We start from the raw sequence: 14,122 nt of genomic DNA on the forward strand, positions 1-14,122 counted from the left end.
CAACCAATGGTTTTTCCGCTAACAGATTTTGAGTTGTGGGGAGATGGCAGAAGTTTTCTTCCTTAACTTGTTTGATGAGGAGGCCTAATTTTACTTCAAATGCTTTGACATGTGATTGCATATCACAGATGAGCTTTCCCTTTCCTTGAAGTTGCACATTGAAACTGTTGAGTAGCTCTGTTACATCTGTCAGAAAGGCAAGGTGCAATTTCCATTCTGCATCATTGAGCTCTGGTACTTCTTTGTTTTTTGAAAGCAGAAAAGCTGTAATCTGTGGAAGTAAGTCATAAAAACGTTTCAAAACTCTCCCTCGACTCAGCCAACGGACTTCTGTGTGGTACAGAACATCTTCATAGTCAACATTTAGTTCAGACAGAAATTCCTGAAATTGTCTGTGGTTTAGTGCATGAGCTCTAATGAAGTTAACACAAGATACCACAATTTTCATAACAGAGTCCCACTTCTGTGATTTACTACACAGCGCTTGTTGGTGGATGAGGCAGTGTATGGCTATTGGATGAGAATGGTTATGTTTGTCCATCTCTTGGTTAATGCGAGCAATTACTCCTTTCTTAGACCCCACCATGCTAGGAGCACCATCAGTTGTCACACTGGCTAGTTTAGCCCAGTTCAGCTCCAAACCATTCACAGTTTGGCAAACTTTTTCATAGATATCCTCTCCTGTAGTTGTTCCTTTGATGCTTTGCAGTGCAGCAAGCTCTTCTGTGACTTCGAAATAGTCATTCGTCCCACGAATAAAAATTAGAAGTTGTGCAGAATCACGAACATCATTGCTTTCGTCGAGTGCCAAGGAAAAATAGGAAAGTGTTTTTTTGTGGAGTTTTGCAAATGCTGATGCAAATTGTCTCCCATTTCTTCAATCCTCCGTGTAATTGTAGGTCCTGAAAGACTCACTGTACTAAATAAATCGGCCTTCTCTGGACACATCTCTTTGGCAACAGAAAGAAGGCATTCTTTAACAAATTCTCCCTCCACGAATGGTCTGCCAGTGCACGCTATTAGCTTGGCAACTTGAAAACTTGCTCGCAGTGATGAAATATTTAGCTGCTTCTGCTTCACAAAAGTATTTTGCTGAGTTGTTAATGTATTTTTCAGTTTTAATATTTTATCTTTTCTCACTTTTCCGACCAAACAATCATATTTATCTTTATGTTGAGTTTCATAGTGTCGACGTAAATTGTATTCTTTGAACACAGACACTATATTCTGGCATATCAGACACACAGCTCTTTCCTTGTACTGCATGAAAAAGTAATTATAAGTCCACTGTTCTTTGAATATCCTACACTCCGAGTAAATTTTTCTCTTTCTTGACATCATTGTTTCCTAGGGAGTCAAAATTGCTATTAGTAAAATACCAATATATATACAGCGCTACAAAAACAATATACCAGCAATAACTTTGCCCACACAGAGACATACAGACTGCACTGCCCATCAATGCAGTCTGATTGGGGGAACTCCGCTTATACCCCAGGCTCACACTGGTGCGGGTGCCATTAAAAAGTTAATTACACCTGCAGTTTTGTTCACAGATCGCAGTACATCCCCAGCACACAGGAATATCACTGGGAGTGGAGCCGTGGGGCAAGTGAGGGAGCTGAGGGAGGGAGAGCCAGTCAAGCACAGCCAGGGGAGGGCTGGCAGCCTTAGGCCTGGGGGGAAAGTCCAGTCAATTGGCCCATTGAACCATTCACCAGCACAGCCCAATGAGTGCCCACCGCCGCAGCTCAATCAGTGCCCACCGCCGCAGCTCAATCAGTGCTCACCAGCGCAGCCAAATCAGTACTCGCCACCGCAGCCCAATCAGTGCCCACCACCGCAGCCCAATGAGTGCTCACCAGCGCAGCCCAATTAGTGCTCACCAGCGCAGCCCAATTAGTGCTCACAAGCGCAGCCCAATTAGTGACCATAGGCCGGATAAATGTCTTCGGCGGGCCGCATGTGGCCCGCGGGCCGTAGTTTGAGGACTCCTGATTTAGAGTATATGGCTGCTATACATTTCCACCTGAAAAACCACTTCGTTGAGATATTATTTGTTGCCAAATCGCTTCTGAAAGAGTTTTACAGCTCAGTGGGCCTTACCTAGTAAAATAAAAAGTTTAGCTTAGGTTTTAATTTATCTGCCAATCATCTCATTCGGTCAACCCATGGTACCTGGGTCTGTTCCTTAACCTCCTGCCAGTGGGCCTTTGACACTTCACGTGACCTCAAAGTGCACCTAGCATGGCACAAGCGCTGTAGTGATGTCACCACCGATTAGTGGTGAAGGGCGATTGTTGTTGGTTAGCGCGCTGTACTACAAACCCAGTAACCCGAGTTCGATTCCCATTCACGGCCACCAACACCAGCGATGATTATCTGAACCAGTCCTGGGCCTCCCCTAGGCCAACTCGACCTCAAATTACGACCTGGTGTGGGGTGTGTAAACATCACCACTCGGAACACAAAGGCGTCAGGGCGTGGAGCTGGCCTCCCACCCACTCTTGTGCCGTGCCGGCCTTCATAGGTGCTCACTAACAGCAATTTCCCCAAAAGTCTGTTAAAGCTATAGGGGGGGGATCTTTGTGTGCATGTGAGGCCGCAGGTGCTGAGCATCTGGGAGGGAACTACCAACATCCTGTCACTCGACGTGCTGCGCTCGATGGCCAAGAGCCGCGGGGAGGTCCTGCAGGCCTTCTGCTCGGACGTCCAGGTCGGCCCACGACGTCGGTTTTGACGGCGACACGGCCAACGATGAACCTCGCACTGAGCCAGACGTGGCCATGCACCGAGTTCCGAGTTTGAAGTCGAATCGGCAAATGAGCGAACTCGACCACTGTTGATGACACCCAGGGCTCAATCTCAGCCAGGCCGCTCTTGATCAGCAATCTGGAAAATATTTCTGCACCCGGCGCACCACATCCAGTACGTATAATATTAATAATAATTTAATCTCGTAGCATGCCGCTATCGCACAATATCTGCTCGCTCGCCTAAAGAGCGAGAGAACGACTCAGAGGCTGGAGGAGGAACCGCAGACGAGCAGGAAGGCAGCCACACAACGAGCCAGCGCCAACAATTGCCCAAGCACTGCGGTTCTCTAAATATGAAGGTGTTATCAACCAATAAATTGATGTTTGCATGTGGGAGGCTGGAACACCCCAGAGTGAAACAAACTATCCTATACAGACAGAATAGGTAGACTCCACATTTTTGCTGTACCGGATTTTGGAAATCCAGGGTCGGGTTCCTCCTCGATGCCCACGGAAAAGGAGTTTCGCAAAACATTTGCGTGTGATCCACCAACCCTCGGCGCTGCCTCCACAAATGCTGGACCACAGGCAGCCACCGCCGCCCAGTTAATGCTTCTCGCTGTGGCTGTTGCCACCTATTCCACTCTACCAACGATCCCGAAACTCTTCAGTGATAAATGAAGCCCCGGTCACATCACATGCGGTGTTATTGCTCGCCGTGGCTTTGGCTACGAGAGCACCGCAGCTGCCCCACACTCGCGTGGCTTCAGTGCGTCGCCGTCATCTCCCGCAGACCCGCATGCGGGCGGCGGAGGGCTCGGCGGGGCTGGCGGGGGCGGCCGAGGAGGTGCTGCGGGCAGCGCGGGGCATCGGTGGCTTCGCGGGGCGCGCCGCCATGCGGGGTTCCTCCTTCACGGAGACGGCCGCACGGGATTTCGCCTACAGCCTCGCCCGGACCTACGCAGGTGTGCAAACGGGACGCGACTGCTCTACTGCTACTGCTGTTCGTCACGCCGGCTCGCTCACCCACTCGCACCCATCGCCCACCCGCAAAATATCCCGTCGCGTAGAAATGAAGAGGCGTGTTGTCAGGCTACCAAACCTCCTGGTCTGGCCGGGACGGGATAGGACCCAGTTTCATAACGGCTGTCAAAGGGTCCTGCAACTTCTTTGAAAAGTGAGATTTTGTCCCGGTGGAAAAAGAATGGCACTTAAATATATGTATGTTGAACTTCTTTCGCACCTTCCGTAGCCAACCTTGCTAATCGGCAGGAAGGACAACAATCTAAACACTTAAGCAACTCTAAAGAAAAGTTTTCAATCAAGATTTAAAAGTGCATAGCTCCAATGGCTTCCTAATATCGGAAGAGTGTTCCAGACGACCGCAGAAGCGCATCTGAAAGTGTGCGATGCAGTGACCGTCTTTGTTTGATGCTTAACCAAAAGCCGCTGCGAGGATGACTGGAGTTTGTGTAATGGTTTATGCTCCTTGACAAGATCAGCAAGGTATTGTAGTTCATTTGTGGCAAGCATTTACATGTGTAGAGGTGTTACGGGAGGGCGAACAAACACACCAGGGATGGTTATGCCCGCATGCGGAAGGATGCTTACATCCACGTCCGCACCGTTTAGCCTGGGGGGCTCAAACGGCGCTGTGATCCCCCACGGCCCCACCCCCCGGTGGGGGAGTTGCTATATAAGGTGGTGAGCCGGTGGGCTCGGGGTTCAGTGTTTAGCTTAAACCAGCAAAGAAGGAAGACCGGCTAGATAGGCCCTGGGACTCTCCTGGATCGCCGTCCTTCTAAGGACTGACCAGGGCAAGCCAGTGGCGTGGCCCCGAGAGCCCAGAACTGATGCTCTTGTAAGAGCCGATCTGGGGACTCAGGGTGCCGTAATCCCAGCTTGGCCAGAGCTGGGTCAGCTAGCCTCCCCTAGCTCTGTAGTGGAGGACCTCGGAGTAGGCTAGCTGGGATAGAGATTGTGGGGTTCCCTGTTAGACGAGTGAAAGGGCCGATACCCCTTCGAGTGTTGTATATCTTGGCCTGTATATAGTGGAACGTTTGTAGTGACATAAGAAGGGAGGGGCTGCTGGGGGCTCTGGGTTCCCGGGCGGGTCCAGACGCTTAAGCCTCTGGGTGCCAGGCGCTGGGTTCCCAGGGAGTCCAGACGCTTAAGCCTCTGGGCGCCAGGCGTTGGGTTCCCAGGCGCTTAAGCCTTTTGGCGCCGCCAACGGGGGGAGGGCTGTGTGTGCTCTGTGGGATGTCTGGTGGCGCACACGGCCCCACCCCTCGTTGGACTAGGCATAAAAAGGGGAGCTCCCTAGACGATCGGGGCCAGTTGTAACTCAAGACCCAAGACCCACGATCAGCCATCTGAAGACCCTGGGATGTTGTGAGAGCGAGTGGTGGGACTCTGGAACTCCCGACTCTAAGACCTTGTGAGGGCGAGTTCCAGAGCGTAGCCAGAGTAGAGTATCTAGGCTGTGTACCTAGGCTGTAACAGAGTATCAGGACTGTTGGAGTGTTGTGTTGTAATAAAGAAGTTACCTCTACAAGTGTCTCCGGAACCCGTTACATTTGGCGTCAGAAGTGGCAATGGAGTCCTGACGGCGATGTTGAGGAGCAAGCGGCGACGGGGCAGCCAACTCGGGCCGACAACGACGCCGCACCGCTGGCTGAGCAGTCGTCCACCACACCTGCCGATCCTCCTCCAGCGTCGGGAGCAGCAATGGAGGAAACGCTGCTTCGCCTCACCGAGCTGCTCCACGCCACCGTCTCCATCCTGGTAGACATGCGTCGCTCACAGGCGGAGACAGGAGGGAGAGAGGCGGCGCAGCGGCCGCGCCATTCCGCCGGCTCCAACACAAAGAGGGCAGCCGTTCCCGCCGCAAATACATCCGGGTGTGTCGTAACTTCTGCCAGGGGAGCAATGACCTCTGGGAGCGACATCACTTCCGGGCCCAGCGTGGGCCAACCCGACGACGCCGCGTCATTAGCGCTGCGTCCCTCACCGCCGGGTGACAGCTGTTTGCAACCTAGCAACGCCGCGTCATCAGCGCTGCGTCCCTCACCGCCGAGTGACAGCGCTGGGAACGCGAAGCCAGCTTCAGCCGGGTTGCCAGGCAACGAGCGCTTGGCTCACGTCCAGCAACGCCTGCCGGCACTCAAGGCATTTTCTTCAGAGGGAGGTGAGTGGGCAGCGTTCGAACGCCGGTTCGTCTCTCTTATAGAGACGTCCGGCTGGTCGGAGTATGAAGTGCTCCAGGGCCTCCCGGCCATGCACGACGACGACTCCCTCGCAGCACTCCTTGCGGTGCCACGGGCGAAACGTGCCACGCTCACGGATGCCCTTCATCAGATGCGGCTGATTTATGGACCCCCGTCCGAAGCACGTCACCGCTTCGATGCGAGGAGGAAGAAGGCCTCCGAGTCGGCGATGGAGTACCGCAGCGCGCTGCTGGCCATGGCGCGGGTTGCCTACCCTCGCATGGATGAAGACGCTGTGGAGTCACTCGTGCTGCAGAAGCTCATGAGCTTGGCCCGCCAGCTTCGAGTTGCCATGCCGACAGCCGACGACGACGACGACTTCACGTCGCTACGTGCTGCCAGGTGCATCCAAGCACACCTACATTGCGATGAGGACACGACCATCGCCGCCTGCGCAGGCCCACCTGATGCACAAGCCTATGACGTGCATTCGGGGCCTCATCAGGCCTTCGCGGCAACAGAAAATCGCAGTCGTCCAACTGGCGATCCCAGGGAGATCACCACCAGCGGGACCGGCCAATCTCGCGCCAGGACGGGGCGTCCATCGTCTGCCACAACTGTGGCCTTCGGGGCCATGTGGCGTCCGGCTGCTGGGTCCCCCGACGCCGTCACCTCGGCCACCACCGTATCCTCGGCATACCCAGGCGAGTCACGACACCTCGCACTCTCGGCCCCCACTTACAACAAGCACGCACACCTCACACCACACAGGGGGGTCATGCTTCGGAGGAGGGGGATTCGGGCCCATCATTGAACAACCGGGCGCTCGGACCAGGTCAATGGTCCAAGTTGGCCCATAGGGTCGTTGCTGCGGCGGCAGGGTCCTCTGCCGTAGTGGGTTCCATCGAGGGCGTTGATGTTCGTATGTTGATCGATACGGGTGCGTCGGCGACCATCATTTCAGACATAATTTATAACATTCTGCCCGATACATGCCATCCCTTGCAGCCAGTTGATGTGCCATGCTATGCCGCAAATGGGGGTTCGTTGGGCATCACCGGACGGATCAATGCTCAGATCCGCATTGCTGACGTCCAATTAGTTGGGCCCATTTTGGTCTCATCAACCCTCGCCGTTCCGTGCCTCCTCGGAACAGATTTCTTGGGGAAGATGCCCATTAAAATTCTCATTAACAAAGGGTGTATTGAGCTCCCCTCCGGCCGACGCATGGCCTTCCTACCCACACCCACTCGGTTGCACTCCGCATCTACGACAGTGCAGGCGTTGGCGGCGTGCACAATTCACATTCCTCGCGGCTCTCAGATGTTAGTTCCCCTCCGGTTTCGTAAACCCCTTGATTACGACGCGTTCATGGGGGGTGCTGTGATCGGGCCTTCGCGTTCAGCTGAGCGGGTGTCGGACCTCGTGTGTGCACAAACACTCGTGCGAAGCGACCACGACCCCTTTATCCAGGTCCTTAACGCGGGATTGGAAATGCCCGTTATCTGTCAGGGAATGGTGCTTGCTCACGCGACGCCAGCCCCGCCAGAAGATGTGATCGTGGGTCACGTAGGGGGCGAGTCCTCTTCCGGTGCCAAGCCAGGTCCTGACACAGGATGGCTCGACGCGCTTTGCTCCACTTCTACCGATTTGTCACCATTACAGCATGCTAAATTACGCATGCTGCTGAGCGATTTCGCCGACATTTTCAGTCAAAGCAAATTCGACATTGGCTGCACTAAATTGCTAAGCCACCACATCGACACGGGTGATGCCACCCCAATTCATCAAAACCCATTCCGGTTGAGCCCGGCCGAAAAGGAACATGTACGGGTGGCCGTCAACGATATGTTGGCAGCCGATGTCATTGCGCCATCAAATAGCCCATGGGGGGCGCCGATCATTCTTGTTAAGAGGCACGACGGGAGCCTCCGCTTTTGTGTTGACTTCAGGAAACTTAATAAGATTTCTGTGGCCGACGGCCTACCCGCTTCCCAGGATGGACGAGTCGCTCGATGCCTTAGCAGGTGCGCACTACTTCTCCGCCTTGGATCTCCTCTCAGGGTTTTGGCAGCTACCCCTTGATGACGCATCCAAACCAAAGACGACCTTTCGCACGCCGCAGGGACTGTTCCAATTCAACAGACTTCCCATGGGTCTTCACTCGGCCCCGGCGACATTCCAGCGCCTGATGGAGCTGGTCCTCGCTGGGCTCCAGTGGGATTCTTGCCTAATCTACCTCGACGATGTAATCGTGTTCAGCAAAACTTTTGATGAACACCTCATGCGATTGAAGGCAGTTTTCCTTAAAATGCGAGCGGCTAACCTCAAATTCAAACCGCAAAAGTGCCACCTCATGAGGGATTTGGTTCGTTATTTGGGCCATATTGTCAGCCCCTCGGGAATTGCCACGGACCCCGAAAAGACAAATTGCGTGCGCTCATGGCCAACTCCTACCTCTGTTGGGGAGGTGCGGAGTTTTATCGGCTTCGCCTCATATTATCGACGATTTGTTGCAGGATTCGCATCCATCGCGAAGCCCCTCCACGCATTAACGGCCAAAGGGGTCAAATTCCGCTGGGGAGAGTTAGAACAGGCATCGTTCAATGCCGTCCGAAAAAACACTGGTCGATGCTCCTACCCTGTCTTATCCAGATTTTACCACTCCATTCATTCTGGATACAGACGCCAGCAACACCGGAATTGGAGGGGTGCTGTCGCAAATTGTCAATAGAGTGGAGCGCGTCGTCGCCTATGGCAGCAGGGTGCTGTCGCCCGCGGAGCAACGTTACTGCGTGACGCGCCGCGAATTGCTTGCTATCGTTTTTTTCATAAAGCAGTACAGGCCATACGTGTATGGCAGGCATTTCACAGTACGCTCCGACCACGCGGCGCTACAATACGCCTTGCGAGTGGACCAACCATCTGGACAGCTCTCGCGTTGGCTCGAGATCCTCTAGGACTTTGCGTTCACTGTCATTTACCGCAAGGGGATTCAACACGGGAACGCCGACGGGTTGTCGCGACTGCCGAACAATGGCCGCTGTGCTTGTTTTTTGGGTGCGGGGCGTTGTAGGCAGCCTGACGGGGTACCGCCCCCATCCCTTGCGGCCGCAGCCGGGGATGGGGTCGGGGACCACGGGGCTCCCTCCACGCAAGTTCCGCAGGACGCATTGCTGGGCCTCGGGTTAGACGACTGGGGACGTCTTCAGATGGAAGACGTCTCCCTCCTCAAATTGAGACGCCGCGCTAGGGATGCCGAGGGTCACAGGGGGCAGGGGGGCCCCGTATCATATGTCATCCGGGAAGGCGTCCTCATGCATTGGGATGGGGGGTCCCAATCCCACACATTGGTGGTGCCCACCTCCCTGCGGGGGCGACTTGTGTGGGAAACCCACAGTCGCCTCTTGCACTTGGGTGTTCAGAAAACACTAGCTAAAATCCAATTGGAATTTTTCTGGCCGGGCATGTCAAACGATGTGGCTGACCTTGTGCAAGGTTGCACAGAATGTGCACGGCGGAAACCACCTGCTAGGCCGTCCTGCCCGCTGCTCCAATCCATTAAGGTTTCCCGGGTCAATGAGATCGTCGCATTGGATATTTTGGGTCCGTTTCCCGCTACTCCTCGGGGTAGTAAGTACCTTTTGGTTGGGGTCGAATATTTTATCCGATGGGCCATGGCCTGGCCACTCCCCAACCAGTCTGCAGCAGCCATTACAGAAGCCTTTTTCAAGGGCTACGTCCTCGATAAGGGTGCTCCCGAACGCCTGCTGACCGACCAAGGGAAAAATTTCTCTTCCACCCTGTTGCGGGATGTGTGCAACCTGCTAGGGACACACAAAATTCGCACCTCGGCATATCACCCCCAGACTGACGGTATGGTCGAGCGATTACATAGGACACTTACCTCCATGCTAAGCCACCAGGTGTCTGAGTCACAGACTGATTGGGATCTCCACATACATGGTGTCTTGGCCGCCTATAGAATGGCGCCCCATGCTGCCACGGGGTACTCGCCATTCTATCTTATGTATGGTAGGGAGGTTTGCCCCCCGATCGACGTACAATTGCACATTAAACAGCCCGCACCTAAGGCTAAGATTGCCGACCACATCCGTGCTAATGTGCGTCGTCTCGTGGATGCCCGGGAGGCTGCTCAAAATAACTCAGAAGCCCGTCAGCTTGCCAACGAGCGGTTGCGGAATCTCCGCACGTCCCGCCACGTTTGGGTAGAAGGGGACCGCGCCTGGCTCCACTGCCCGCAGGTACCATTGGCTACTTCCTCAAAACTGCTTAAGCCTTGGAGAGGCCCAGTTGTTATTATTTGCGTTCTCCGCCCGCAGTGTGTCAGGATCCAGCATGGCAAGCGACGTTGGTTCGTGCACCCGTCACGTCTAAAACCTTACATTCAACCCTACACACCTCCTTCACTTCTCCGGGGCCGAGAGCGCGACATGTCTGACGAGCCGCGCCGCGATGATGCTGCTTCTAACTCTCGGGCAGGTCCCGCTGTCCCGCCCTCAGGTGCCTTGGGAATGAAACCCGCCACGGCCGACCCAGCGGGAACAAGCTTGCCCGCGGGATCAGCGACCCAGGATACAAGCGCAACAGCGGGTCGTCGGTCCCCTCCCGCCTCCGTCGCAACCGATGGACCTACCACTCGGACTCGCTCAAAACTAAAACGATTTTCATGACCCCCGCCCACGAAACTCTCGTCCCAACGCGACGCCACTCACCTTGCCATCATGTATAGTGGGCGATTGGGGCGTGCGTTCATCCTGCATATATGTGTGTTTATACAGTGTTGTTCTGCATCGGTGACCACAGGAGGGGGAGAGGCGCTTTCTTCTCATTTTGTTTCTTGATTTGTTACACACTCATTCTGATGGTTAACAAATAATTTATTGTACAATTGTATTTTTTTTTGACAGCCGGGTCGGCTGGAGGCTACGTAGAGGGGGGTAATGTAGTGACATAAGAAGGGAGGGGCTGCTGGGGGCTCTGGGTTCCCGGGCGGGTCCAGACGCTTAAGCCTCTGGGCGCCAGGCGTTGGGTTCCCAGGCGCTTAAGCCTTTTGGCGCCGCCAACGGGGGGGGGGGGGGGGGGGGGGCTGTGTGTGCTCTGTGGGATGTCTGGTGGCGCACACGGCCCCACCCCTCGTTGGACTAGGCATAAAAAGGGGAGCTCCCTAGACGATCGGGGTCAGTTGTAACTCAAGACCCAAGACCCACGACCAGCCATCTGAAGACCCTGGGATGTTGTGAGAGCGAGTGGTGGGACTCTGGAACTCCCGACTCTACGACCTTGTGAGGGCGAGTTCCAGAGCGTAGCCAGAGTAGAGTATCTAGGCTGTGTACCTAGGCTGTAACAGAGTATCAGGACTGTTGGAGTGTTGTGTTGTAATAAAGAAGTTACCTCTACAAGTGTCTCCGGAACCCGTTACACGTTCAATAAATAAGTGTGCCTCCGACTACGTCGTCCAAGTCTCCTTGAACCTACTACACATGTGTAGTGACTGTATGTCACTGTGTGGTGCTGGGCTTACGAAGCCACGGTGGATAATGTGTTGTCATTATGTGCAGCCCGCTTACGGGGTGTAGTACCGGCCCTAGCGGGGCTTGGGTGAGCGCTGGTCAGCGCGGAGGCACCACGTACAGTGTGCGGTGCGGGCTCCCGGTGAGGGAGCGAGAAGCAGTGTCAGCCAGCCAGGGTTTCGTTGGGGCATGATACACCGGTTGACCTGCCGACACTTGACCGGATGATATTGGAGGGGGGCCACCGGTGGAGGGGGGCCGCTGGGCGGTCACGTGGTATAAGAGAGCTCTCGGGAGACGTCGGGAAAGAGCTCGAGAGATCTAGAAGGTGGGTGGGGCGAGGGGCGGAACCAGCCCCAGCCCAGGCCGATATAACGGGGGCCCCGTGAGTGGCTCGGGGTTCTTCGTGTTGCTGGTGATGAAGATCCACGTCGGGTAAAAGAATCCTCTAGCCACGTGGTCCAGGACCCAGCTTGTGGTCCGGGCCGGGATAGCGAACCATGTCTAGTTCTGCCGTAGCGTGGCTCGATGGGCATTCAACACCCAAGTGTAGGTTGTGTTATGTTATGTTGAGTTACTGAAATAAAGTGTTGGACTCACTACACATGGTAAAAACCACATCCTTCACAGTTGAAATGATAAATGGGCAGGTAGAATACTAATGAGGTACATTTAAATAATCATAAACACGTTTAGCCCTCTGTTGATCAACTGCTCATAGGTCAGAATTGTTTTACTTGCTCAGCTCGCACACTGACCGTGACCCTGACCCCGAGTCTCGGTCCGACGCCAACCCAAATCCACGTTCTCATTGCAGGGTGCCTGCTGATCGACCATGCGCTCTGGGATGGTGCCCAACCAGCTGACGTCTATGCAGCAAACAGGTCAACGGCCGCTTCTCAAACGTCGGGCGTCAGTTACATCGTCACCATGGTCCTCTCATCAGACGCAGGATTATGGTCACGGTTATGAAGATCATTGCTAACAGCAGCATCGTCGTTCACAGCGTGGTCTCCCTGTCATGAGCTGCAGCAGCAGCGGCAGCGGCAGCACCGACTGTATTGGTAGCTGGGTCCGAATATGACGCATCGATGAAAATCTCTTTTTGATGCCAACACTACATTTATGAAATCGCTTACCCAACAATCGTTTTTAATTTATGCAAATATTCAAAACGTGTTCATGTTTGGATTGCTGAACAAAAAAAAAACACAACAGAGAGTACCCAAGAGTTGGGGGAGGGCATTGTTCTAGCCCAAGTTGGCGGGAGCATTGTAATCGTACTGTGCTAAATAAGTTCAATATACATCCGCATTCGTAATGGCACCCCCCTGCAACATACGCAGCAGCTGTACACACACCGCCCCCTCTTGTTAATCCACTGCGAGTCGGTGCGGGTTGGCGGAGGCGGGGAGCATTGGCACAGATGTGCGGCACGGTAACCATGGGGGGGGAATCCTCGGCTCTTGGCAGGTGGTGCGAGCAGGACCTGACGCCGGTGCTCACTGCCGAGGGACGCGGTTGCTACGACGACGTCGCCAGGGATACTCAGCTGGTGATGGGCGAGGCGGCGGACGTGAAGAGCAAACTGTGAGGCGTGGGGTGCCGCTGCTGCTTCCGTCTCGATCCTTTCTCGCTCTACAGCACCATTGTCTATCCACTACTGGAGGAAGGCCTCCCCGCACCGTGTCGGTCTTGAGGGTAGTTTGATCATACTTTCAACATGCTGGTCAGTGCATGTTGGTTAAGGTGAGGAAGGGTGGGTGGTAGGACTGGTTGAGATAACTACTGATGCTAGTTGTGGCCGGGAATCAAATCCATGCCACAGTGCATTAATCACTGCACCACCATTCCCCCACCATGCACCTCATGAGGGTGATGAGGGAGCTGCCAAGGTGGTGTAATGGTCAGCACACCAAGACTCTCAATCCAGAGGTCACCGGTTCGATTCCATCTCTCGGCACGGCAGTTGAACCAATGGCGCAAATTTCTTAAATCACTCCCCACCCCCCACGGCCTCTCTCCACCCAGGAGTAAAAATTGGATTCACAAGTCGATCGGCAGGTCACTTGTGGTGGGATAAAGTGTGGGTACTCCCACTGCTCCAATATGCTTGATCAGCATGTTAGAGTAGGCCAAACACCCCCTCGAGCTCCCTCTAGTGAAGGCCCTTCTGCCAGCAGTAGCGTGGGCAAGCAGGTTGCAGGGCTCCACCTTTGCCTTTATTGCTGTGTTCTCTTCAAAACCACGTTGAGAGTTTTGTGACTAATAAGTGTGGGATAGCGGCATAAAATCACACAGTCAAATAAGTGCCATGGAGACCCATCTGAATGGAGTGCGATTCAGTACTCATCATAATGTACAGGTGGAAACACGGTACTCAACATCCAGCGGTAAAGATTGTGGAGGAGATGCACCCTCCTGGAATTAATTTTAAAAAATCTTATCCACACCCCCATTCCATTAATTGGCCCAGTGCAGAAATGTACAGCTGTCGACACATTAGGCCATGGATAGAAAAAGCTAAACCACTGTTTCTCACAAGTGTGGGTTTGAGTTAGAATAGTGTGGAACAACATTTTTTCCAGTGAATCTGTAGTTATATACTTTTAAAAGCAGAATTTTT

The 14,122-nt window shown here is 54.1% G+C and overlaps 1 protein-coding gene across 6 annotated transcripts in view; it reads left to right on the forward strand.

Annotated features, from left to right (window-relative positions):
• The window catches only part of LOC133348745 (acyl-CoA dehydrogenase family member 11-like), a 36,034-nt gene extending 21,952 nt beyond the window's left edge, over positions 1-14,082 (forward strand). For all 6 annotated transcript variants that reach the window (XM_061561694.1, XM_061561690.1, XM_061561691.1 and 3 more), the window contains exons 12-15: positions 2,609-2,716; positions 3,550-3,721; positions 12,314-12,380; positions 12,970-14,082. In XM_061561694.1, coding sequence (XP_061417678.1) covers positions 2,609-2,716; positions 3,550-3,721; positions 12,314-12,380; positions 12,970-13,090 — 468 coding nt within the window. In that variant the 3' untranslated portion in view covers positions 13,091-14,082. The remainder of the gene's footprint in view (positions 1-2,608; positions 2,717-3,549; positions 3,722-12,313; positions 12,381-12,969) is intronic.
• Positions 14,083-14,122: the final 40 nt, after the last annotated feature.

The sequence above is a fragment of the Lethenteron reissneri genome, chromosome 28 (genome assembly GCF_015708825.2).
Source record: "Lethenteron reissneri isolate LAM-NWPU_2019-01 chromosome 28, ASM1570882v1, whole genome shotgun sequence".
In the NCBI taxonomy this organism is placed as follows: Eukaryota; Metazoa; Chordata; class Hyperoartia; order Petromyzontiformes; family Petromyzontidae; genus Lethenteron; species Lethenteron reissneri.